The 27,012-nt window shown below is 42.3% G+C and overlaps 3 protein-coding genes across 12 annotated transcripts; 1 reads left to right on the top strand and 2 right to left on the bottom strand.

Moving 5' to 3' along the window:
• Positions 1-2,835: 2,835 nt before the first annotated feature.
• On the bottom strand, positions 2,836-10,699 carry LOC115198823 (suppressor of cytokine signaling 2). 8 transcript variants are annotated; one of them, XM_029761139.1, is made up of 4 exons: positions 10,456-10,699; positions 10,169-10,236; positions 8,723-8,992; positions 2,836-5,130 (listed from the first exon to the last, which is right to left on the bottom strand). In XM_029761139.1, exons 3-4 carry the CDS (start codon positions 8,844-8,846, stop codon positions 4,652-4,654), a joined length of 603 nt encoding a protein of 200 aa, XP_029616999.1. In that variant the 5' UTR covers positions 8,847-8,992; positions 10,169-10,236; positions 10,456-10,699; the 3' UTR covers positions 2,836-4,651. The 8 variants fall into 8 exon arrangements, with proteins under 8 accessions (XP_029616999.1, XP_029617000.1, XP_029617003.1 ...); XM_029761140.1 differs by having other exon boundaries at positions 10,174-10,236; XM_029761143.1 differs by having other exon boundaries at positions 10,552-10,699.
• Positions 10,700-12,981: 2,282 nt separating this feature from the next.
• LOC115198818 (condensin-2 complex subunit H2) lies at positions 12,982-24,247 on the top strand. Of its 3 annotated transcripts, none has more exons than XM_029761130.1 (19): positions 12,982-13,124; positions 13,399-13,526; positions 13,764-13,865; positions 14,616-14,677; positions 15,680-15,758; positions 15,883-15,951; positions 16,087-16,166; positions 16,342-16,508; positions 18,021-18,157; positions 21,365-21,466; positions 21,574-21,637; positions 21,760-21,861; positions 21,950-21,994; positions 22,092-22,162; positions 22,269-22,464; positions 22,674-22,723; positions 22,844-22,945; positions 23,104-23,253; positions 23,480-24,247. In XM_029761130.1, exons 2-19 carry the CDS (start codon positions 13,413-13,415, stop codon positions 23,618-23,620), a joined length of 1,833 nt encoding a protein of 610 aa, XP_029616990.1. In that variant the 5' UTR covers positions 12,982-13,124; positions 13,399-13,412; the 3' UTR covers positions 23,621-24,247. The 3 variants fall into 3 exon arrangements, with proteins under 3 accessions (XP_029616990.1, XP_029616989.1, XP_029616988.1); XM_029761129.1 differs by having other exon boundaries at positions 18,012-18,157; positions 22,680-22,723; XM_029761128.1 differs by having other exon boundaries at positions 12,983-13,124; positions 18,012-18,157.
• LOC115198819 (protein SCO2 homolog, mitochondrial-like) lies at positions 24,023-26,051 on the bottom strand. Its single transcript, XM_029761131.1, has 2 exons — positions 25,999-26,051; positions 24,023-25,440 (listed from the first exon to the last, which is right to left on the bottom strand). Exon 2 carries the CDS (start codon positions 25,422-25,424, stop codon positions 24,465-24,467), a length of 960 nt encoding a protein of 319 aa, XP_029616991.1. The 5' UTR covers positions 25,425-25,440; positions 25,999-26,051; the 3' UTR covers positions 24,023-24,464.
• Between the last annotated feature and the right edge of the window lie 961 nt (positions 26,052-27,012).

The raw sequence follows: 27,012 nt of genomic DNA, 5'->3' as shown, positions 1-27,012 counted from the left end.
ACAACAAATTTGTGGAGTGGTTGAAAAATGAGTTTTAATGACTCCAATCTAAGTGTATGTAAACTTCCGACTTCAACTGTAGCTGTGCCCCTGATGAGGAAGTAAACGGGCCGGCAATTACACTGGGGAATGTTTCCTCTGATGACTCCAAAAATATTCTGTTTGTGGCAGAATTAGCCTGTCTCATGTTTGTCTTGTAAACAATGCACCCCAGAGATGAACTGTTTATTTTTTACATTAATTTCGAATAAATGTCCTCTTTTTTCCAATTTTGTTTTTCAGAAGTAGAAGAAAAATGTATTCTACTTCTGAAAAACAAAATTGCTGCTGGATCTATTAGGAAATAAATAAGAAATAGATGTAACTCTATAATTATTTGTTGCTTTTATGGCTGCCTTTAAACAGGCAGCCCAATTCTAATCTTTTGCCCAATTATGGCCAAAAGTTCTGATCTGATTGGTCAAATACCAGTTATTGGGCAGAAGATCAGAATTGGGTTGCCTGTGTAAATAAACAGCTTTAGACTGATTTATTTGTCAACAATAAAACAAAACAGTTTTCATTCTTATTAAACTAATAACACTGTAAGTTATGTTTGAGAGGTATAAGGTGAGGGAGCCGAAGCCTTGAGTATAAATCCCTGATGGGATCCCATGTGACACCAGTTAATGAGTTAAACCCATGTTGACAGGCAGGCCTACGTGTCATCATTGTCATGTTAATCTGACCTGCCATTTTCAATTACAGTTGCCTCTGAAACGTCATGTCCCATCCGCATGGCAATGTGCAGTGTCAGTGCAACTCTCAGAACAGTGTCCAGTCTAAAACCTATACGGCTGCAGAGCCAATCCAACATAATGAGAGCCAATCCTACATGAGAATGCGAACAGAGCCGAAGGAACATCTCTGCATCTCTGGTGCTTAAGGTTGTTTATAATACTACAATAATAGAGATGAACTGCACAATTAATATAAAACTTTCAAATGTGTCTAGTTGCACCCAGTTCTGCATTACTGAACCATGTCGAGATATAAGATCAGTGCTGAAACTCATGTCCCAACTGATCTGTTGAGGCTGTTACCAGGCTTCATATTTGCATGGTAGACTTGGATATGAATGACAAGAACAAGGATGCTGCATTTGCCTTTTAAATATCCCAGTAATAATAACGGACACCAAAACAGGTTGGACCGGTGATTGATAACAGATAGCGAGTGTAAGACAGTAACACGTTTAGAGTGAAAAAAAAGCCCTAGTGACCCGGTGAGAGCTTTGCAGCCAACGACACTAAGGCGTAAGCACTAGTAGGTCTACCTACTCTCCCTTCAGGGAGTGTCAGATAGCTTCCCTACAGCTCAGCAGGGGAAACCCTAACCCATGGTCGATATGACAACTGACAGCCTTGATCCTTCTTCCATGTCTTCTTCCTATTCAACCGGTCATCAACGGTCTTACCTTTTGAGTCCTGATTGACATAGTAGCTCTTCCTCTTCAGCCATTACAACAACGTTTTGTTGAAGTCTGCAGTTGTCTCGGATTATGAACGGAGGAAGCAATGTGGAGTGAAATTGACCATTTCTGTAAAACAGACCTGTTTTATAACCTGTTCCTCTGTCATGTAACGAAGGAAGTGTTATGCCCCGAAGTGATCTATTATAACATTTGTTGACAGTAGATGTGCTTTGCAGGTGACTTGACGTATATAACATGAAGAGACAAAGCACACACATTATCAAGATGTAATTGGTTAGCAATCAGCTATGAGTGCTACACATATGGACATATTCCAAAGATGCCTCTCCAATAGCACTACTTGGCCCTTACCAAGGTTTGTTCTTGGATCCGGTGGATTTCTCAGAAAAATGCTTTCTGATACACTGTCTGCACACAAAATCAGTCCATATTGAGTGTTCAGGTGCTGTTACCAAATAGGCAGGTTTTCCAGCCTGCTAAATTTAAACCTTTCTCCTTGCCTACTGGGGGTAATGGTGTTTGGACTGAGGAAGGCGAGAACCCGCAGGTACAGCAGAACACATCCCGACACCACCGGCCTTTCCATCATGCGACCGCTATAGAATGAACAGTCCCTATAGAAAGTGTAAGCAGTGGCACGGGGATTTAAGTCTCATGCTGCTCCACAAGCAGAATACGATCTAATACCCAGCCTGATCTCATCAAACCAGCGATAGCTAGGACGGCCCAGAGCTAAGCAGGCTGCAGCCGCTGTGCCCCAAACACTGCGTTTTCTCAGTGGGTAAGCCACTGTACTGTGAGCAAGGATGGATCCAACATACACTACATGAAACTGAATAATGCTGCAGGTGGAATTTGAACATATAGCCTACTGAAGCACTCAGTTCTTTGAGTCATAGGAAATTACTTCAATTCAGTCTAATCCAATCTGCACCTTTGAACAGTGTTTTGCATCTGCTGCTAACAAGGGGCATATTATACAGGACAACATTACAGAACTCATTTACAGAAATATATTCTGCAGGACATGATTGCTGATTCTCTGTCTTGCATCAAATTCTGTCTGCCCCGGCCTAGTCTAAACGTCCCCTCCTGCTTTAGAAGCCGCAGGAATGCAGTCAACTAACCCAGAGAGACCAGAGCTGTGTGTGCTGGGGTTGTTGCCCGCCAAGCCAGGTCTCAGTAGCAGGAATTGATTGTTTTAGTGGCCGGTGGGTGGGTTCTATTACGTTTAATTTCAAACAAAAACAATATTGACTGGTGCCTCATCCCTGTGCCCCCTCGACATCGACCCAACCTCTTGCCCAGAGCCTACAGCTAAACATAAACTGAAAACCTTCACACAGAGATAGGAACGAGTCTTCGATTCCATTCTTTTGTTTTATTTTTCTGGTTTCCTCACAGAGAAAACATTAGACACTTGTATTTAAGCACCATATGAAAACAGTAAATGTCATGATCATGTATCAAGAGGGAATTCTGGAATATTCTGCGAGAATTGTTCACACTGAACCTTATGTACTGAAAATTGAGAATGAGTCAAACAATACACATGAGCACCATGACACCCCTGCATCACATTCATTATTGCCTTCCAAATTGCAGAATAGAGGCTATGATAAAGCATGCTTTCAGGGTTTATTTTTGTAACTTTTATTTTTCTAGGAAACACATTAGCACGATCAAATACTTCAAAAATATTGATTAAAATAAGATTCACGTCGATCCAATGAAAACCCCTGGCCAAACATCTAATATGCTCTTGGAAATGTAATTCCTTATTATAGTAGTAGCTAGATGTTAGATACAGCCTGTCTGTCAAACCAAGGTCTAGTTCTGAGGTGTGAGCAGCGACTTGCTCAAGGGCATTTTCTATTGAAGGAAAAGACAGTGATGAAGTATTGATGTTTCGCAGAACAGTGATGCGTAGTGGGAGGAACATCCAGGATTAAGAAATTACAAAAATCTATTATTTTTAACCTCTTAGCAGGAGGCAGAGTGAGACAGTGTGAGAGAAATCAACGCCAGATTTGAAGCCTGTATATTGCTTGTGCTTTATAAAAAATGAAAAAAATAAATCAGGAGTGAAAATAAATAAATAATAATTCTCCCTTCTCAGTGTTGGGGAAGCTACACTGAAAATAGTTTACCAAGTTACCAATTACTTTGCACTGAAAGAAAGTAAGCTACACTTATAGCTTACTTAAAGTTATTTTGAAAAATGTGTTCACTACATCCTGACTACTAGGTGCAAAATTCTTATATCTAAATCTGAAATGTCAGACTACAAATTGCAAGTCAGATCACCCTGGAGTCAAATATTCATAATTTATCCCTATTAAAACACCGAAACACTTTCAAGTGACAATTAAGTAAGTCTGAAAAATAAGTTGCAAACTTTACAAAAAAAAAAAAATGGTGTAGGTCACTACACGGCAAAAAAGTAATTAACTACTGAAAACACTACCAAGACTTGAATTTAGTTTCAACTACCTCCAAGCTACTGAAAAATGTAGTTAAATGACTAGTTGCACTACATGTAGTTCACGACACCCCAGCACTGCCCCTTCTTATGATTACAGTACAAAAAAAAGAAATTTTTTTTTTTGAGAATATGAACAAAAACATAAATCAGAACAAAAAGTGGACACCGTGTCAGATGCTCATTTCTCAGACATGAGGCAGAGTATGTAAAGCAACAACAAAGAGCTTGAAACGAGAAGCAAAAAAAAAAAAGTGCCAACTGCAATCCCTACTGAGTCTCGTTCAGAAGGGTTTGAAACCCTGTTTACCTGAGCTGGTCTGCAGGCAGGGTATACCACCTCGGCTTGAAAACATTTGCACCCGTTTCAGAGATTATGAACATGACCCAGGTCTGAAATCAACCCTTAGCTCCAACTCCTAAGCCCTTTTTGATGAACAACTGTAGCGCTAAAGGAACTGGAAGGGTGTAGTAATATGGGAGACATTCCACCTAGCTTCCTGAGGATTAGATGACTGACTTGGTTCTATAAGCATATTGCTCAATAGCAATCCTTCCAGAAGTACGGGGGCCGTCAAGCCGTGTCTAGTGGTTGGGGCTAAAGATTGACTTCGGACTGGGTGATAGTCTGACTGCCACTACATGGTAGGTGCACTGCTCTCTATCCCAAACCACATCTGGGATTTGCAGTCCTACTACACATTGTAGCTGTAGTCCGTCAGGTAGTTCTTTAGCCTGTTGGGTAAAGGCAGCTCCTGCACCTGCCTGGTGGCATTGTTGATGGCGATCCGGGACAGGTGCTGTAGAGAGGGCGTGGCAGTGTACACAGGCTTAGTCAGTAGCAGTTGAACTGTCCCGTTGGGTGGGGCCAGGGACTTCGACGCCCCTGACGACGCCCCTTTACTGGTAGTCCTGGACAGCTGCACGTAGTGTTCCACCAGGTGCACCACACTGTCAAACTGCTTGAGCTTGGGCTTGATCAGCACCACCGAGTCCAGTTTAAACTTTCCCTCCTTGTACTCGATACGCAAGTTGGTTGGGCCGGCGGAGGTCATGGCAGAGATGGTGAACAGGTAGTCCCTCTGGGAGCTGTCTCGCACCAGGAAGGTGCCCTCTGATGCATCCTGGAGAATCTCTTTGGCTTCGTTGGCGGTCAGGCTGCCCCAGTACCAGCCTGTTAGGAGAGAGAAACACACGCATGCATTAGCACAGGGAGACAGGACAACACACAACATTGGGTTATTCAAAGAAAACAAGATCGCTTTATGAGAAAAGACGGTAATCCAAATCAAAATCTCATGCACGAACGCACACAGTCAGAAATTATGAACATGAAACTAAACCTGAATTTAAGCCTTAACCCTAAAAAAAGCCCTTCATACTGTCCACAGGAATTTTCAAACAAATTCCACTTGGTCTTAGAGAGTGGGTTAACATGTTAAATTCTCACAATTTTTGTAGTGCTTTTGCAGTGAAATGTATGAGAGGAATCTCTGCAGTTAGTGTACACTGCAGCAGCGACTGTCCACCTCCACCCCCCCCTCTCACTGACCCCCTCAACCCAAAAACTAAGTTTGACTGGATTTGTGGAAGTTAGATATTTTCCAGTACTTTTGTACACTTTTTAGCCAGTAGTTCTGAATGTAGCACTCACAAGCTGGTACCCTTTAGTGCAGGGTTCCTCAACTGGCAGCCCACAGGTGGTTTTATTTGGTCCCCCAAGTAATTAATTAAATATGTCGTCTCCCTCTCACGCTGCATTCGGAAAGTATTCAGACCCCGTCCCTTTTTCCACATTCTGCTACGTTACAGCCTTATTCTAAAAATGATTAAATAGAAATCTCAAATCTACACACAATACCCCATAATGACAAAGCGAAAACAGGTTTAGACATTTTTTCAAATGTATTACAAATAAAACAGAAATACCTCATTTACATAAGTATTCAGACCCTTTGCTACAAGACTCAAAATTGAGCTCAGATGCATCCTGATTCCATTGATCATCCTTGATTGGACATGATTTGGAAAGGCACCACCTGTCTATATAAAAAGGTCCCCAGTTCACAATGCATGTCAGAGCAAAAACCAAGCCATGAGGTCAAAGGAATTGTCCGTAGAGCTCCGAAACAGGATTGTGTTGAGGCACAGATCTGGAGAAGGGTACCAAAATATACCTGCAGCATTGAAGGTTCCCAAAAACAGTGACCTCAATCATTCTTAAATTGAAGAAGTTTAGGAAGAGTCTTGATGGTTCCAGAGCTGGCTGCCCAGCCAAACTGAACAATCAGGGGAGAAGGGCCTTGGTCAGGGAGGTGACCAAGAACCTGATGGTCACATTGACAGAGCTCTAGAGTTCCTCTGTGGATATGGGAGAACCTTCCAGAAGGACAATCATCTCTGCAGCACTACACCAATCAGGCCTTTATGGTGGAGTGGCCAGACAGAAGCCAAGCCTCAGGAAAAGGCACGGCAGCCCGCTTGGAGTTTGCCAAAAGGCACTTAAAGGACTCTCAAACCACGAGAAACAAGATTCTCTGGTCTGATGAAACCAAGATTGAACTCTTTGGCCTGAATGCCAAGTGTCACGTCTGGAAGAAACCTGGCACCATCCCTACAGTGAAGCATGGTGGTGGCAGCATAATGCTGTGGGGATATTTATGAGCAGCAGGGACTGGGAGACTAGTCAGGATCGAGGCAAAGATGAACATTCGCAAAGTACAGAGAGATCCTTGATGAAAACCTGCTCCAGAGCACTCAGGACCTCAGACTGGGGCGACGGTTCACCTTCAACAGGACAACGACCCTAAGCACAACCATGACAACACAGGAGTGGCTTCAGGACAAGTCTCTGAATGTCCTTGAGCGACCCAGCCAGAGTACGAATTTGAATCCGATTGAACATCTCTGGAGAGAACTCAAAATAGCTGTGCTGCATTGGATGGGGAGCAACCTGACAGAGCTTGAGAGGATATGCAGAGAAGAATGGGAGAAACTCCCCAAATACAGGTGTGCCAAGCTTGTAGCGTCATACCCAAGAAGACACGAGGCTGTAATCGCTGCCAAAGGTGCTTTAACAAAGTATTGCATAAAGGATCTGATTACTTATGCAAATGTAATGGCTACGTCCCTGCCCATTCATGTGAAATCCATAGATTAGGGCCTAATGAATGTATTTCAATGGACTGATTTCCTTAACTGTAACTCAGCAAAATGTTGAAATTGTTTCATTTATATTTTGGGTTCAGTGTGTGTATATATATAAATTATCTTTTTAATAGAATTGCTGTTGGACATAAAAGACTAAAAACAGGAAATCAGCTCCAAGTGATTTATTCCCACATATAATAATGAAACATGATCACGATTACAAATGTAAGCGAGGTTTGAAATGATTATGTTTTAGTCAAATATTATCTGTTTGGGCTTCTTGAGGTCAATTTGCAGTAAACTAATATGTAATTATGTTCCGGCCCCCCGACCATCCGCTCAGCTTGCAGCTGAATCTAGTTGATGATCCCTGCTTTAGTGTGTCCACTTTACTGTATTTATACTTGAGATATCGCTTTTCAACAGTAAAAGTTGGCACAGCTTCCCCACATAGTTGCGAGTTATGAGCTTTGCTTAGAAACAATGTGCTTTTCTGGGAAATTATAAAGATTTTTTTTTTGTACTTCATATTCATCATCTCCAACACCACACCAACATGTGAAAATTGCACATGTATGTTTTGTAGTAAATAAAGATAAGTGTTTCCAATGACAACCAATTAGTAAGCAATGCCTACTAATAAATTGGTGATGTCAATGGAAACACTTCTCTCCCATCTTCATTTTCACATATGTTAATGATGTTGCTGGAGATGATGAATATGAAGTTACATTTTTTTATTTCCCTTTATTGATAATACATGCCTCTTAAAATACATTAAAGATGCTTGATCTTTGAATAGCCCACAAATGTTTACCTAATAAAATGACCACCTCCATTTTAAGATCACAACATTGGACAAGCTCTTCATGATCCCCTCTCCACAGCATTCCAATAATACCAATCCTATATCTAAATTCACTCTAACAGCATTTTAAGTGAAACATACATTTCATTAGAACAGTAAATTAACACAAGTCTTGTGAAAAAGGTACATCAATGCCGAACATGTGAATGAAGCACACTGTATTCATTCATAGACATGTTCTGAACATGTTTTCAATTGAATGCGTCTAATTGTAAAAAAATGTTGTCCTCAAACAAACTCACAATAACAAAAGCTTCCTTATACATTCTGCGACTTAAAAACAGTAACTCATGCACGAATTACTACGAAATTCAAGAGACCAAACCCGTTACTGTTCACGATAAATATGGGTGAAAGGCATTCATTGAACGATGAAATACCAAGTGTGCTTTGTTTAGTTGTCATTTTCAACCATGCATAAAGAGTACAGACAGTGCGTACTGAGCATTTAGATAAGGTTACTTTCAAACTACTTTACTTACAATCACTCGTTTTTTTTTTCAGGGCCATAGCGATACATGGTCTTGTTTTGAGTTTTATTGCAAAACAATATTTAGAAAGTTAGGCTATATCGTTTATTTGTAATTCAGAAATGCTTTGACATTATATGTCATGCTCATATGTATATAACAGTACTGGGTACTGGTAAAACTACTAGAACGCTAAAAATAGGACCATTAATAAGAAATCATGTCGAAATGTTTGTGTAGAGGTAATCTAAAGCTATAAAATGAGGACATGCACCCACCTGTATTTTTAAGGTCTTTCATGGCTTGACCGATGCGAGTCTCATCGGAGTCTACAACTCGCGACTCGGTATCCGTTCTCTCATTTTCGATGGTCTCGGTGGATTCGGGTGAGTGGCAGGTCATTGGGGAACCACCCGAAATTGCCCAGCCGTAGGCCAAAAGACATCCGACAAATGCAAAAATATTCCCCAAAAGACAGGCAGTTGCCCCACAGTCGCAAAACCAGTTTCTTCTGCAGATTTCTTCTCGAATTTTATGAATGAATCGTCCTGTAAATTAATAAATAAAAAAAACACACGTAAATGAATGCAGTTTAACCACGGGCATTCGTGCTAGATACCAGCTAACGTTACATTGTGTGACATATCTGTTATGTGCTTGAGTCCAGCCACCCGAGTCGTAGACTGTTCGCTCTGCTACCGCACCGCAAGCGGTAGCGATGCACCATCAGGACCCTGAAGAGCTTCTACCCCCCAAGCCATAAACCTGCTAAATAGTTAACCAGACTATCTGCATTGACCCACCTTTGCACTAACTCTTCCGACTCATCACATACACTGCTGCTAACTGTTGCCTAGTCATTTTACCCCTACCCTTAAGTAGCCTACACATCGACCGCAATTACCTCGTACCCCCTGCTCATCAACTCGGTACTGGTACCCCTGTAACATGGAAATATACCCGTGTGAGAACCCGAACCCTATCAAGGCGTGTAGTAATTTAATTTCTCGCTGATATTAAATACGTTTCCAAAATCGTACCGCAAGTGGTTTCGTTTTACCGTTCAGCACGAGCGTCGGGGTTCTAACTCCCCTGCCAGAAGATACTTCAATAGCTGCTAAAGGTAGTTGATGTATATGAATGGGGTTACTTTTGCGCAAGCTTTAAAAAAACAAAAAAACATGGCAAGTAAGGGGGCACGAAACAAGGTTAACACTGAAAAGCCTAATCAATTCGCTTGATAAAATCTTCAATAAAACAATAAAAATTCACTTAAATGCTCGAGGTATTACAATTGCTGCTTGGATATGAAATATTAGGAAATGTGTTTTATGTCTGCATTCAAATATAAATAAACAGATTAAGGCACGATCTGCGAAATCGACTACTTCTCGGAAATTGCAATGGCAGTTTAAACTCACTATACGCAGGGCGGGGGATACTGAAAACAGATAAATCACCATTCTCAGCCTTGTTCGGTGTTTGCAACTTGTCTATTGTAGCTATGTTTGATTATTTTCTGTAGGCTACATTAAAGCCTACATTGAGGTCGTGTACATTTGCAACGTTTTTAAATAACCGCTGTTCCAAAGCCAATAAAGCACGTGCCATCGACTATTGCGTATGTTCACAACACATGTTTAACATTACAGTTTAGCTATCTAATGCTGACTAGGTAGTTTACAAAGTAAATATACTATGAACAGATATGAATGAAAAATCACCTAACTATTTGCGAGTGGCTCCAGCACCAAACGACTCAACCGATGGCCATTGAAATACACACTTCTCCCTAGAGAAAAAGGGACTAAGATTAATAAACAAAGCACAAAACCGCTCGTTAACTATACACTTCCAGGGAACGGCTAGCTAGTTTATCCATGTCGATCACATTGAAAGATGACAGATTACATAGCTAGAGTTTTCCATGTGGTATTATTTATCTTCTTGAAGCTAATCAATCGGTTGTCATTTTGGCGAGATGGAAAACAAACTAAGAATATTTTCCAACCCGTGGTGCAAAACAGGCGATGACAACGTCTCGCGACCGAGGCAAGTCGACTCCGCACGACTCGCTTGCTGCTGGTAATGTTAAGATTTAAAATACCATGCAGAAAGTCACCAAACCACTCTTGTCTCGTTTTTGGTACAGATCCCAATGACAGTCTTTTCCGCGGCGTTGAATCCCCTTCCTTCGTTATGTGTTTTGAATAACCAAATCCCCAATAAGCCCACAGCTATACACAAAAGACCGATTTCCAAGAACTTTCCAGGAATCACGTCACGTGGTGTAGAGCGCAACCATTTTTAAGGTAGTGCCAAGCCAGCTGCACCTCATGAATATATTTGCGTGCTCATAATATATATGCGTGTGCGTGTGATAGAGAATGGAAGAAAGAAAATCCTTTCGAAGAAACCTGCATTTTCATAGAACCGTGAGGTGTCTAGTTCCCTGCGCTGCTAAACCCTAACCGGCCTGCTGCTATAGAATACAATAAACACACAAATCCCATTTTAAATGGGATTGTGCCCGTAGAATTAGTCTAACTCACGTTTTAATTAACCACAGTATTTGTTTGGCTTTGAATATACTGAGTCTTTGTTGGGGACTCACATGTGCTGTTATGTAGGCCTAAAATGTATTAATGATGGTCATTATAGATGTTGGGTCCTAGTCAAAACGGGCTACGGGCTACGGCCCCAGAGAGAGATGGTTGGGGAGCGGACGCAGCGGGAAAGACGAGCTGGTCCAGGGCCTCAAATCACTTTACACATCAAACAACATGCTATTTGACAAATGTATGACCTTACTTAGCAATTAGGCCTGGATCATTGATAGACTTTTGCAAATGAGTCTACTGCTGGCTTCATCTGCAAGGGTCAAATATGCAATAGACCTAGGGAAGCCACAGTGTCAAGGGTCTGAAAGTAGAATTTCACCCACATAGACTGTCATAAGGCCCTGAAGGGCTTCACTATATGTGTGTCGGAAAAGGTATTATGGTTCTGTGAACAATGCTTGAGCATCATAGGCTAGTCTAGACTATCACCATCACCTGGGGGTATGCTGGCGGTCCTTATAGCAAGTAGTTGAAATAGGTTATGGGTGGTATTATCCACTCTCTGTGAGAAGTACGGGTTCAAACACTAATTTCTGCCTGAGGCAGAATTCAACGCAGTTCAACATCGGGTTTCCAGGCAAGGGTTAACAGTGTTGGGGAGTGGCAAAGCAACTCAACATCGGGTTTCCAGGCAAGGGTTAACAGTGTTGGGGAGTGTCAGAGCAACTCAACTTCGGGTTTCCAGGCAAGGGTTAACAGTGTTGGGGAGTTGCAAAGCAACTCAACATCGGGTTTCCAGGCAAGGGTTAACAGTGTTGGGGAGTGTCAGAGCAACTCAACATCGGGTTTCCAGGCAAGGGTTAACAGTGTTGGGGAGTGTCAGAGCAACTCAACATCGGGTTTCCAGGCAAGGGTTAACAGTGTTGGGGAGTGGCGATTAGCGAACTACATGTAGACTAGTTCAACGAGTAATTTCACTACATTTTGCAGTCGCTTGGTGGTATTGAACTAAGTTCAAATCGTAGTATTCTTTCAGTAGTTAATTAGCTTACTTTGTTTGCGATGTTGCGGTGTAGCTAACTTATGGAACTACACAATACTTTTTTTTAGCAAAAATAAAATATGAGTGAGGAAGCAAGAATTTTCTTACTTTTTTGGCATCAACCCTGCCTAATTCTCACTTGAAACATGTTTTGCAATAGGCTAAATTACACATTATGTAAACAGCTGACTCTGAATGATCTGTTCTTGAAATTTGTATTCTATGACATTGCATGTTTAGATATGATAGTTTTTCATGAAGTAGTTTGAATGTAGTGACTTTAGTTGCTTAACTTCTTGCAGTGTGAAGTAGGCCTAATTGGTAGCTTGGTAAGCTATATTTTCAGAATAGTTTTCCCACCACTGGTTAAAAACTAAACCACATTAAATGCGTTTCATGTATGGCTTATAGGGCATGTAAGCTAGAGGCAAAGTCAAATAACATTGTGCGAATTAGGCCTATATGCAATAAAAGTAGAACATGTATACAGCAACTGGAAAAGTTTCGCATAAAACGAAATGTTGCATTGCTGATATTGGCTGATGTTTTGGTATTTCGATAAAACATCAGAAGTGGTTAATATATGACACACAGATGCTCATTTGATTTCTAAATTATAACTAAGGCTGCGTTTACACAGGCAGCCAAATTCTGATATAAACATGTTCAAATGATTGACAAGATAGTTGATCTGATTAGGAATAATATCAGATTGGAGCTGTCTGTGTAAACGCAGCCTAACTGGCCACAAGCATCGAACATCATCACACTTATTGAAGGATGCCTTGTAAATATAAAATCCAAGTGCTCCATCTTTCGGTGAGATGGGTACAGGTTGTTTTTTTAGTGGTACACCCGCCAGTAGATGGCAGCAAAGCGCATAAGCTCTGGCTCTGTTGACGTCAGAGAGGAAACAGTCGGCGAATAAGAATATCTCGCGCGAATATTACATAAAATTATAAAATGGTGGACGCGCGGTTCTTTTGAAAGGGCTCCAAAGTTTATCATCGCATATTAAATATTTGGGTCACCTTCGTATTTTGTGAATCAACGCCTACGGGGATTGGAAATCATTTGGTGAGTGTAATAGCATTTCATGAATGTCTGTATTAAAACATTTTGGTAGCTGGCTAGCTAGCTAACGTTACAGTAATGGTGTAACAACGTCAGTACTACTAGTAGGTCAGTACGTTAACGACTATATTAACCAAATATACTTTTCTATGAACTTAAACGTTCGCTAGCTACATAGCTAAATGTCAAACAATCTATTTTGTAGATAGCTACTGAATAAAGTGTTAGCTTTTCTAAAAACCACACCGATTCAAATCTGACATGATTTCCTCTTTAGTTTTAAGGTGAGCCATGGTCATGGACACAGTGGAGACTCGATTCGCCCATTTGTTGCAGCCTATCCGGGAGCTCACGAAAAACTGGGACATTGATGTGGCCTCGGAGTTGGCAGATTATCTGGAGGAGGTAGGAATGAGCCCGTGACATGCATTATGGGGAAAATCATGTAAACAAAATAGATTTAAAGTACTGTATTAACAACATTGTTGTGTGTCAACACACACAGCCTTGAATGAATCAATGGAGTCACCAACCGGGTTGAAAATCACACAGACCAAGGCTGGAGTAGACTGTTAAGAAAGCTTGTCCTCTCACACATTCATATACACTTACCACTCTCATATTGTCTCTATGTTCTGGCAGTTGGATGAGATGTGCATCTCGTTCGATGGGGGTAAAACCACTCTGAACTTTGCAGAGGCAGCGCTGCTCATCCAAGGCTCAGCATGCATTTACAGCAAGAAGGTGAGAAGTTGTTTGGTAGAAAATAACATTAGGCTGGTTTCATATAATATTCCTGACTTGTTGTCCAAGAGATACTGTGAGCCACCACAATTCATTTGATCTCAACTGTGGTATAACTATGTTATTGTTAGCAGCTTGAGTTTTTGAAAAGCGTGTTACTGATTAAATATTATTATTAGTGTTTCCCTTAGGATTTGTTTCAGCAAAGTTGGGGGGGGGTTGTGGTAGCGGGTAACGCCAACTGCGCCGTCTCTGGCCAACATTATTTAGAGGCCCTCGTTACGGGACGGAGAGAATTTTACTTTTAAAACTAGTTTCCTGCATTTTGTCAAGGGGCTTGCTGGCTGAGAGAGAATACATTCAGTTTAAAGCTAATTTCCTTAAATCCTTCTACACATTTTGTTATGGCTTAATGCATGTTCTTATGCTATCTATCTGAGTGACTCAAACATTATAACAAAATCAATTCCATGACTGTCTAGTTTTTATTTTGGTGATTGTTGGTTCTCAAGGATCTTATTTAAAAAATATATAGGTCCATTATCATTTCTACACACTTTATATCTAGCTTAAGTGTTTTAAGTTTACACTGAAAAAATTTCCATCCCTCAAATTATTTTCAAAACAAAATCACATCATTCTTTGATCATGTCTTTTTGGGAGCGGCAACGATTTAACAGCCCACCGCTGCTAAATGAATATGGGGAAACACTTTATTAAAATGTATTATTTTGTTATTGTTTGATTCAGGTGGAGCATTTGTACAACCTGGTGTACCAAACTCTGGACTACATCAACGACAGAAACAAGAAGTAAGTGCAGTGCCTTCAGAAAGTATTCACACCCCTTGACTTTTTCCACATGTTGTTGTTTTACAGTCTGAATTTAAAATTGATTAAATTGAGATTTTGTGTCACTGGCCTACACATAATACTCCATAATGTCAAAGTGGAATTGTGTTTTCAGAAATTTGTACAAATTAATGAGAGATGAAAAGCTGAAATGTCTTGAGTCAATAAGTATTCAACCCATTTGTTATGGCAAGCCTAAGTAAGTTAATGAGTAAAAATGTGCTTAACATGATTTTTTTAATGACTACCTCATCTCTGTACCACACACATACAATTATCTGTAAGGTCCTTCAGTCGAGCAGTGAATTTCAAACACAGAAAGACAGTGAAAAGAAGAAAGCCTGTACAAAATATAAATATTCCAAAACATGGAATATCCTGTTTGCAATAAGGCACTAAAGTATAACTGCAAACAAATATGTCAAATAAATTAACTTTATGTCCGAATACAAAGCGTTGGCCTAGTTATAGTGGACTTAGATTTTCAAGCCAATTTATGGCAAGACCTGAAAATGACTGTTAAAAAGCATAATGTAAAAATATTGTACAATCCAGATGTGCAAAGCTCTTAGATACTTACCCAGAAAGACTCACAGCTGTAATCACTGCCAAAGGTGATTCTAACATGTATTGACTCTGGGGTGTGACTATTTATGTAAATGAGATATTTCTGTATTTCATTTTCAAAAATGTCTAAAAACATGTTTTCACGTTGTCATTGTGGGGTATTGTATGTAGCTAGGTGAGGGGGGGGGGGGAAACGATTTAATACATTTTGAATTCCGGCTGTAGCACAACACAGTGGAATATGTCAAGGGGTATGAATACTTTCGCAAGGCACTGTACCCTGCCTTGCTCCCTGTGAACACACACAGCACCACTCAAGCCACCAGTCTTCATGGTGCTCTGCTTCTTCACTTCCTTTCCCATTGAGTTAAAGAGATTTGTACCTGTCATTTTCAGGAAAGATAAACAAGCATTGACTTCTGGAGAGGATGGCACGAATGGGGCCTCATCCATCAATGCTAATGATGACGACGGGGTAAGAGTGTGGAGTTGGGCTAGGAAACCCTGGCCAAAGAGAGCCATACGGGGTGTGTAGCAGGCTTTAGTTCCGGCCCAACACTGTTATTACCTGATTTTACTGATGTTTGTTGTTCCCCCAGTTTGACTCCTTAGACAAGGATACAACAGATGTCTCCCTGCAGTCAGAGATGAAGAATGATGCCAACACGGTGAGTGTCCACCTCTGGAAACATTTAACCCTTTATAAATGCCCCTCTGAAACACCAATCATTCTAATCAGACTAACTGATTTGTGTGTGTATCCATGATTCTCTGTGTAAATGATTGTCCTGTGTGTTCCTTAGAATGTGGACGTGGCCCCTCTTCCCCCCGAGTCTCTGATTCCTCCTGAGGCATTTGAGAAACAGAAGCTACTTCTCATCAGGTGGGTGCCAAGTCCACGGCCTAAACCGCCCTCAACATGATGAGCTCTTCTGTAGAATAACTATGGAAAATTGTCAGCCTTGCCATATGTAGCTGCCTTACTTTCTGATGGAACAAATTTCTGTAGAGGGCTGTCATATCAATGTTTGTGTGTGTGCCCTGTGTATGTGCTGCAGTCTGAAAGGAGAGGTGCTGGGCAGCTGTAAGGACTTTAAGATGAACACGTTCACTCCGGACGCCCTGGGTATCATCCGCCTCTTCTTGGCCTCCTCTCAGTCCCACTTCCTCAGGGATGCCCTGTCTGACGCACCCCTGGCCCCCATCACCCTGTTCGGGCACCAAGGTAGAGAGGCATTTAGAGATCGATACAGTATATCGACAGTTGTACATTACTGTGTCTATGTCTATACACTGTACACAAGCGTTTTGGCTTGACTTTATCTCAGCATTCAACACCATAGTACCCTCCAAGCTCATCATCAAGCTCGAGGCCCTGGGTCTGAACCCCGCCCTTTGTAACTGGTCCTGGACTTCCTGACGGGTTGCCCCCAGGTGGTGAAGGTAGGAAACAACACCTCTTCGCTGATCCTCAACACTTGGGCCCCACAAGGGTGCATGCTCATCCCCCTCCTGTACTCCCTGTTCACCCATGACTGCGTGGCCAAGCACACCTCCAACTCAATCAAGTTTGCAGACAACACAACAGTAGTAGGCTCTGGGAGTGTGGTGCCAGGAAAATAACCTCTCACTCAACGTCAACAAAACTAAGGAGATGATCGTGGACGTCAGGAACCAGCAGAGGGAGCACCCCCCAATCCACATCGATAGGACCGCAGTGGAGAAGGTGGAAAGCTTCAAGTTCCTTGGCGTACACATCACTGAGTGTCTAGTTTGAGAAACGAGCGCCTCACAAGTCCTCAACTGGCAGCTTCATTTAAATAGTACCCGCAAAACATCAGTCTCAATGTCAACAGTGAAGAGGTGATTCCGGGATGCTGGCCTTCTAGGCAGTGTTCCTCTGTCCGGTGTCTGATATTTTGCCCATCTTAATATTTAATTTTTATTGGCCAGTCTGAGATATGTTTTTTTTCTGTGCAACTCTGCCTAGAAGGCCAGCATCCCGGAGTCGCCTCTTCACTGTTGACGTTGAGACTGGTGTTTTGCGGGTACTATTTAATTTGAGCCTGTAAACGATCCCACAAATGCTGATGCTCCAGATACTCAACTAGTCTAAAGAAGGCCAGTTTTATTGCATCTTTAATCAGGACAACAGTTTTCTGCTGTGCTAACATAATTGCAAAAGGGTTTTCTAATGATCAATTAGCCTTTTTAAAATGCTAAACTTGGATTAGCTAACACAACGTGCCATTGGAACACACAGGAGTGATAGTTGCTGATATATATATATATATATATATACACACACACACACACACACACACACACACACACACACACACACAGATATCTTTATCTATTCCTTACTTAGATTTATGTGTATTTTGGTAATATATTGTGAAACTTAGATATTACTGCACTGTTGGAGCTTGAAGCACAAGCTTTTCACTACACCCGCAATAACATCTGCTAAACACGTGTATGTGACCAATAACATTTGATTTGAGAAAACACCCCAAATATTTGATTTCTCTGTGAGCGGGTTGGGAGCGTTTGATGTGTTTTGCCTCCAACAGAGTATTAAATAAAGGTTTTTAAAAAAAAAAATACATTTAAAAAATCCCGTACCATGTTGCCAGGACCAGCTCAAATAGAATATACGGTCCTTTAATGTGTATTTCTAAGCTAAGACCGTGTGCTGACACCCTTATTGTTGTTGTGTGTCCAGATGACGCAGAGCTTGCAACAGGGGATGCCATGGTTGGCGTTGCCGGGGACGATGGTGGTGATGCCGGTGCGGAGAACTTTCTGCCCCTGGAGGACAACGGGATGGAGATGGACCAGGGACCGGAGGAACATATTGACAGACACCAGGTAGGAACGTAGAAATCTCTCTTTCTCTCTCACACACACGCACATACTCAGGAAAAAAAAGAAACGTCCTCTCACTGTGAACTGCGTTTATTTTCAGCAAATTTAACATGTGTAAATATTTCTATGAACATAACAAGATTCAACAACTGAGACATAAACTGAACAAGTTCCACAGACATGTGACTAACAGAAATGGAATAATGTGTCCCTGAACAAAGGGGGGGTGAAAATCAAAAGTAACAGTCAGTATCTGGTGTCGCCATCAGCTGCATTAAATTCTGCAGTGCATCTACTCCTCATGGACTGCACCAGATTTGCCAGTTCTTGCTGTGAGCTGTTACCCCACTTCTACCAAGGCACCTGCAAGTTCCTGGATATTTCTGGGGGGAATGGCCCTAGCCCTCACCCTCCGATCCAACAGGTCCCAGACGTGCTCAATGGGATTGAGATCCGGGCTCTTCGCTGGCCATGGCAGAACACTGACATTCCTGTCTTGCAGGAAATCACGCACAGAACGAGCAGTATGGCTGGTGGCATTGTCATGCTGGAGGGTCATGTCAGGATGAGCCTGCAGGAAGGGTACCACATGAGGGAGGAGGATGTTTTCCCTGTAACGCACAGTGTTGAGATTCCCTGCAATGATGACAAGCTCAGTCCGATGATGCTGTGACACACCGCCCCAGACCATTACGGACCCGCCACCTCCAAATCGTTCCCACTCCAGAGTACAGGCCTCGGTGTAACGCTCATTCCTTAGACAATAAACGCGAATCCGACCATTACCCCCGGTGAGACAAAACCGCGACTCGTCAATGAAGAGCGCTTTTTGCCGGTCCTGTCTGGTCCAGCGATGGTGGGTTTGTGCCCATAGGCGACGTTGTTGCCGGTGATGTCTGGTGAGGACTTGCCTTACAACAGCCCCACAAGCCCTCAGTCCAGCCTCTCTCAGTCTATTGCAGACAGTCTGAGCACTGATGGAGGGATTGTGTGTTCCTGGTGTAACTCGGGCAGTTGTTGTTGCCTTCCTGTACCTGTCCCGCAGGTGTGATGTTCGGATGTACCGATCCTGTGCAGGTGTTACACGTGGTCTGCCACTGCGAGGACAATCAGCTGTCCGTCCTGTCTCCCTGTAGCGCTGTCTTAGGCGTCTCACAGTACAGACATTGCAATGTATTGCCCTGGCCACATCTGCAGTCCTCATGCCTCCTTGCAGCATGCCTAAGGCACGTTCACGTAGATGAGCAGGGACCCGGGCATCTTTCTTTTGGTGTTTTTCAGTCAGTAGAAAGGCCTCTTTAGTGTCCTAAGTTTTCATAACTGTGACCTTAATTGCCTACCGTCTGTTAGTCTTAACGACCGTTCCACAGGTGCATGTTCATTAAATTGTTTATGGTTCATTGAACAAGCATGGGAAACAGTGTTTAAACCCTTTACAATGAAGATCTTTTAAGTTATTTGGATTTTTACGAATTATCTTTGAAAGGCATGGTCCTGAATAAGGGACATTTCTTTTTTTGCTGAGTTTATATAGATATACATTGCCTTCGGAAAGTATTCACACCCCTTGACTTTTTCCACATTTTGTTGTCACAGCCTGAATTTAAAACGCACAATACACCATAATGTCAAGGTGGAAGAATGTTTTTTTGAAATGTTAACAAATTAATTAAAAAGGAAAAGCTAAAATGTCTTGAGTCAATAAGTTTTCAACCCCTTTGTTATGGCAAGCCTAAATAAGATCAGGAGTAGAAATCTGCTTGTCAAGTCACATAAGTTGCATGGACTCAGTCTGTGAGTGTGTTTAACATGATTTTGGATTGACTACCTCATCTCTGTACTCCACAATTAACTGCAAGGTCCCTCAGTCGAGCAGTGAATTTCAAACAGAAAGACTGTAAAAAGGAGGAAGATTCAACCACGTAGACCAGGAAGGTTTTCCAATGTCTTGCAAAGAAGGGCACCCATTGGTAGATGGGTAAAAAAGCAGACATTGAATATCCCTTTGGGCATGGTGAAGTTATTAATTACACTTTGGATGGGGTATCAATACACCCAGTCACTACAAAGATACAGCTGTCCTTCCTATCTCAGTTGCCAGAGAGGAAGGAAACCGCTCAGGGATTTCACCATGAGGCTAATGGGGACTTTAAAGCAGTTACAGAGTTTAGTGGCTGTGATAGGAGAACACTGAGGATGGATCAACAACATTGTAGTTACTCCACAATACTAACCTAATTTACAGAGTGAAAAGAAGGAAGCCTATAAGAGATAAATATATAGGGGGAAAAATGTGGCAAAGCAATTCACTTTTTGTCCTGAATTAGTGTTATGTTTGGGGCCAATCTAATACAACACATTGTTTAGTACCACTCTCCATTTTTTAAACCATAGTGGTGGCTGCGTCATGTTATGGGTATGCTTGTAATCGTTAAGGACCAGGGTGTTTTTGAGGATAAAATAAATAATTGGAGGATAACCTGGTTGTCTGCTTTCCACCAGACACTGGAATATGAATTGTCCTGCTGAAAGGTGAATCTAAAACACAAGGCCAAATATACACTGGAGATGCTTACCAAGAAGACACTGACTCTTCCTGAGTGGCTGAATTACATGTTTTACTTAAATCTGCTTGAAGATCTGAGGCAAGACTTGAAAATGGCTGTCTAGCAATGATCAACAACCAATTTGACAGAGCTTGAAGAATTTTTAAAATAATTATTGGCAAATATTGTACAATCCAGGTGTGCAAAGCTCTTAGATACTTACCCAGAAAGAAGTACATCTAGAATCGCTGCCAAAGGTGATTATAACATGTATTAACTCAAGGGTGTGAATACCTAATGTAATTAGATCTTTTCAATACATTTGAAAAAAGGAAGCATGTTTTCACTTTGTCATTATGGGGTATTTAATAGATTTTGAATTCAGGCTGAAACGCTACAAAATGTGGAATAAGTCAAGGGTTCTGAATACTTTCCAAAGGCACTGTGCATGCATACATACATACATACATACATACATACATACATACATACATACATACATACATACATACATACATACATACAGAGGAACCGTTGGTATCACACACGCCTAGTTCCATTACACCTTTATCGTAGCCCTTTTTATGGGACATTGTGTTGAATTGTGTATGATTTGTATTACCATGTGTTGTTTATTGGTGTGTTCTAACTTGTTCTCTCCCAGGCCCCCAGTGAAGGGAGGGTGTTGAGGGAGAGGGAAGGAGTCCAGCAGCTCTCTGAGGAGGAGCAGAAGAAACAGAGGATGGAGGAGGAGAGGGCTCAGATGGTACGGTTACCCGTCACAACCACCGACACATTTTAGAGACGGAAAATAACCATTCTAGTATGCACGTTGTTTTTTTTGTCTTTGATGTGAGGATTGTTGTGATGCAGGCAAACATGTGGAGGTTACATGACCTTTATGATACAGTCGGCGAGGACAAGCCTCTGAAAACAGGTGAGAACATTTTCCTATCGATGAGATGCAGTCCAACTGACTCGTACTCACTGAGAGGGTATCGCAGTGTATTTTCTGTGAGGGGGGCCTGTCTGTGTTAAATGTGTGTTCTTTCGCCATAGGAAAATGTTATAAGGTTCCTCCGGGTCTTGATGATTCTGGGAAGCGGAAAAGGAAAGGCCCCGCTGCGCTGCAAGACTTCTGGACCTGGTACACTGGCACCTGTAAGTTGTGCATACACACGTGTTGGTGTGTCTATGAAGACTGTGAATAGGATGGAATATACCTGACAAATGCCTCCTCTTGTTGCAGATGACCCCCCTGAACCCAGGCTAAAGAATGGACCCACGTATACAGGTAAGGGTGGATCTCATAACTCCTCTATCCCCTCATTTAGTTTTCTTTTGGACCCTCTATTATTTGGCGCTTACAGCAAGTGGTGTTTCTGTTACAGACTTGAACTACATCTATATGAGTAAAATGAAAGACAAGCTGAAGACCCGGAAAAAGATTCTTAGAAAAACGGTATGTGTTTGTACTTCTATGGGTCATGCTGCAAAGAGCATTTGTTGCTGTTTTTACTGTTGAGTGTACGAGTATGTACTGAACATACAGCCTTGTGCCCTTACAGGGTGTGTTTGTGTCTGACGAGGAGCTGAGAAGGACGTACCTGCAGCTGGACGAGAGAGTAGAGAGGGAGGAGGAGTTAGAGGGCCTCAGAAACCACAACCATCTAGGCCTGCACGATGACCTCTCTGACGACGAACATGACCCTTTGACTGATGAAGCCCCGGATGACTTCCTGAATGGACAGGCTTTCATACCTGGTAGACACTGTCCTGTCTGTCAGGTCTCCACTGTGTGACTGTAGAGTTAGACTAATGTATTAGTGTCACTCCACAATGATATGTTACTTGACAATACAAAACACAGATAAAAAAAAAAAACCAAACATTCTTGACCACTCAAAGTTTTAAGACACTATAGGCAATCCTCGGCAAAGATAGTACGTTTACAATGTTTCTGTTGCTGCCAGGGGCAGACATGGACGGGCTGAGTTACGAAGACCTGGTGAAGAAGAGCGTGGTACGTATACACAGGCCGGTCTCAATGAGCCAGTCTTTCTGGGTCATGTTCCAGCAAGAAATACTACAGGGTTCTGTGTAGCTAGTCACTGATGTCCCCCCCACTTCCTTCATATTTCAGGAGCAGTTCCTGGTGAACTCCCAGGGTTATGCCCAGGAGACGGCGCTGTCGAAAAGAGTGAAGGAATGGGAGGACAAAATACAACCGGAGCTCATCTATCAGGTAAGACTCAATTACCATACTTTCTAGACATTTTGCTGTAGATCAAGTATCTATTCTAATAAAATATATCATTGTTCACCCTGTTGGTCATTTCTAGTGTGGTGTCATGTGATCTGTTGGCTAAACTTCCAGACACTCCTGACCCCATGTCTCTGTAGGAGGAGCGTGCTACCTTTGACATCCATGACTACGGGGACAGGATCGTAGCTGCGTTGTGCAGTGTGGGCCAGAGGAGGACCTTCGCCTCTGTAGTCCACGGCATGGACAACTTCGAGGCCTGCAAGTACATGCTGGCTTCCCTTCAACTGGTGTGTGTGATTTTAATACATCACAATCTAATCGAGCGTAATCAGCCACTGTCTGGAGTTTACAGTCTTGACACTGAACACTTGATATTTAGATATGCTTGATGTTATTGTATGACAAATTAGTTTAATAGCTTCTAGGTCAAGGTGTATTTGTCTACAGTAACTCCACTACTCTACCATCAGGACACTGTATTATCAGGTTATTATCATGCTCTCTCCTCTTCAGGCAAACGACTACACAGTGGAGATCGATAGGAGTGAGGGTCTCGAGGAAAGCATCGACACCATGGGACTCACTCTGCTCAGCAAACACCGGGCCAACCAACGATTCAAGAAAGCCCCTGCAGCAACCTTCGACCCTATATGACCCAGACCCATTCATCTTCTGAACCTGATCCAGTTTGTGTGAGCTCTTGCCTCCTACAGAACCATTACTCTGAAACGTGGTACACATTCCTGTGTGTGACGCCACTTGTGCCTACCGGACCACTAGTACTAACCTGCTCTATCAACATGACCTGGCTGCACCCATTAACTCGCTCATGTACTTGCTCTTATTTCATTTCAATCTCCTCTCTATCGTTTTGATCTTTGGTGTCATATGTCTGTGTATTCCTCTGGTTATGTCAAGAGAAAAGAAGCTATTTTTTTCTCATTCACCTGCATCCACACTATATTTACCAGATGTCGCACTCGGGGTATGTTGTGGTGTTGACTGACCCTGGGAATATCACCCTTTTCACAATGTTTGCCTTTGTATCCATGACAATTGTATACGTAGCTTTTTATTTGCATGTTTGTCCAAGTGGTGTAGAACTCATACATTTTCTATATCAGATGAGAGGACTTTTAAGAAAAACTTCATTTTTCTACTTTCATTTAATAAGAGAATAACCTAAATTGGGAAATTATGTTTCACTGGTTTGTTAGGAAAAATGTATTTTATAACAATGGCCAAAAATGTGTATAAAATAAAACATGAGCATGTGGATTTTACTAAGATTATGTGAAGACACTTTCAATATTGCAACACTAGTGCCCTTGATTTATTGCGCACACAGCCTTGAAGCGTCCATGTTGTTGTGGTTCAGTCTGGTCTGGGAATAATTCAACACGGCCTCATTTCTGATGGAGATTATCTGGACTTTGGGTTCAGTTTAAGCGTGACACACCATAGGTCTTTGATACAGTCTTGGTGTGGTTACCGTCATTCATTCAGAGAGTTTGACGTAGCTCTTCATATGGTTCCTGACGCTCTCTGCAATCTGCACGTCGTCCTTCATCCTGTTGTAATAGTCCAGGAACAGTCCATCTGGGTTGACCAGGTAGATGAGGATGGTGTGGTCCACTATATAGTCCCCATCCTCATCCTTAGGTCCAGGGCTGGCGTACACCCTGTAGTCCTTCCCCGCCACCTTCACCTCCTCTGGGGTACCCGTCATGCCGATCAGCCGGGGGTGGAAGTCCTTCACGTACCTCTCCAGGGCCGCCACGTCGTCTCGTTCCGGGTCGACCGTCACAAACAGTGGTTGGACCGCGGGGAGAGACCGGTCCTTGTCCAGGGCGCTGACCACAGCAGATATCTTATCCAGCTCATCGGGGCAGATGTCAGGGCAGTGGGTGAAGCCAAAGTAGAGGAGCACCCAGCTACCCAGGAAGTCTCTCTTGGTCCTGCGGTGCCCCCTGTGGTCAAGGAGGCTGAAGTCTCCCTGGCCCAGGGCCACCTTTTTCAACTGCTCTATACGCTGCATTCGGTGATTTTGCTGCTTCTCGTTACGCACATACCACCAGGTGCCAAGCAGACCCCCGCCGAACAGCAGGGTGACCACCAGTCGCGTTCGCAGCCTGATCTTGGCTGTGGAGGTGTTGGGTCCCTGGGAGAGGGTGACCCTCTGGGTGAAAAGGGGGAGGGAGAGGGGGCCACGGGAACTCCCCAGTGTCTGCTGCGGGCGTGTAAAAGGCCCATACAGGCCTGTCCTATGTTTAGGGGTATGGTGACCACAGAGAGGTGCCTGTGAGGAGGGCCACACCCTCTGGGGGTGGTGTGTGAAGCCAGAAGTCTGTTGGACTGCTGAAGACGTCACGGTGCATCTCAGGAGTCTCCCAGACGTAGCATGGAGATCACCCCCTATGAAGCCTACAAGTCCCAGCATCCTCTCCAGACACAGCATACTTCCCACAGAAAACCTTGAGGGGTTGAGAATAAAGGGTCGTCACTAGTCACCGCAGCCACAAAGTTATAAACCCTGTCTATTTCTACAATTTATCTTCTTGAAATGTGAGTGTTAAACCTAACCACATTTTTTATGCATTTTTTAAGATAGAGCTAATTTTGACTTTGTGGCTGTGGTAACTAGGGGAAACCAGAAAAGTGAGAATGTAAGCAAGCTGTGTTCCCAAGGCATACCAGCCCATTCAGTCTAATAACACCACAGGATTTAGCTCTGTAATTGTCCTGACCCTGTCAAACCATACCACAATCATCAGCAACGCAGCACTACCACAAAGACAATACTGGTTTAGAAACTGTGACTAGTAGGCGACTCAAGCTAAACTGCATCATTCTTATGTCCAGCTTGAGTGGCTAGCTATCTGGCTAAGCCTACAAGCTACCTGATTTAGATGCAGACGTTTTTATGAGCAATGACGAAGCTTTTTAAAGTAGTCATGCTTTCATACACATGCATATTATCTTATAATATCCAATTATGATGGCAAAATGGATAACATTGCTAGGCTAGCTACCTCAACTTCCTGGCTGGTCGATCTTTACGTGCACACACTGCTCATGTGATGCTGCTGTTACATGACCACCGTCTTTCAGATATGTATTTTCGACAATACCAATATGTAATAAATAAACAAAACAAAAACTACTATTTTGAACAAGACAATTGGTAAATGTGTTTGACAATTGTGTTGTTACAAAAGAGTTAGAATAATTGTCTTTTACATGTTGAAGTCACATCGGCAGATTCGTGTATATCTCTGTTTGTGTCCTAGACTTTCCACTAGGTAGTGCTGTTGTCTCCTACATGCTGCGGACTTCACCAGAGTTCAGATTTATATGAATTCCTTCAGTTTAGCTTCTTTCTTTTACGTGTACGTAATTTGTTGGTGCTGGATGTCCAATGATTTCATCAGACATTTCTGCATGGTTAGATACTTCCATGGTTCAAGAGATCATGGGAAAAGGGCAACAGGTAAAAACCAAAAAAATACAGATTAAAAAATAAAACGTAGGCTCTGAAAAGGTAGGCTCCATTATATTTATGGTGCAACTTGCTCCCTCTCACCAATCTTGCTCCATTATTGATCTGAGAATGAAGGCCTACACAGCAATTTGGGTTTGGCGTAAATCCATCCCAATCAATGACAGACAGAATGTTATTTATCTTCTTACCCGGCCACAGATTATAGACTTGATCTCTATGCACTGGTGTAGCTTGTGATTTTGATATGGAAATCATTGATACACTTCAGCTCACTTCCAGTGTTTTTCCATCCTAATAGTAATGGTGTGTTTTATACCATGGTGTGAACGTTTGTGTGTGCGCCATATTATACTGTCCATAATGTCTATACACCATCACATACATATACTGTATATTTTAATTTCCAGACTCCGACATTGCTCGTTCGAATATTTACATGTTTCTTCATTCCTTTCTTTTTCTTTTGGGGTTTTGTTTTGTGTTGTTAGGTATTACTGCACTGTTGGAGATAACATCAACATAGAGTTACTCTCTCACCACCTCA

The sequence above is a fragment of the Salmo trutta genome, chromosome 8 (genome assembly GCF_901001165.1).
Source record: "Salmo trutta chromosome 8, fSalTru1.1, whole genome shotgun sequence".
NCBI classification, from domain to species: Eukaryota; Metazoa; Chordata; class Actinopteri; order Salmoniformes; family Salmonidae; genus Salmo; species Salmo trutta.
This window is presented reverse-complemented; position numbering and strand designations above follow the sequence as displayed.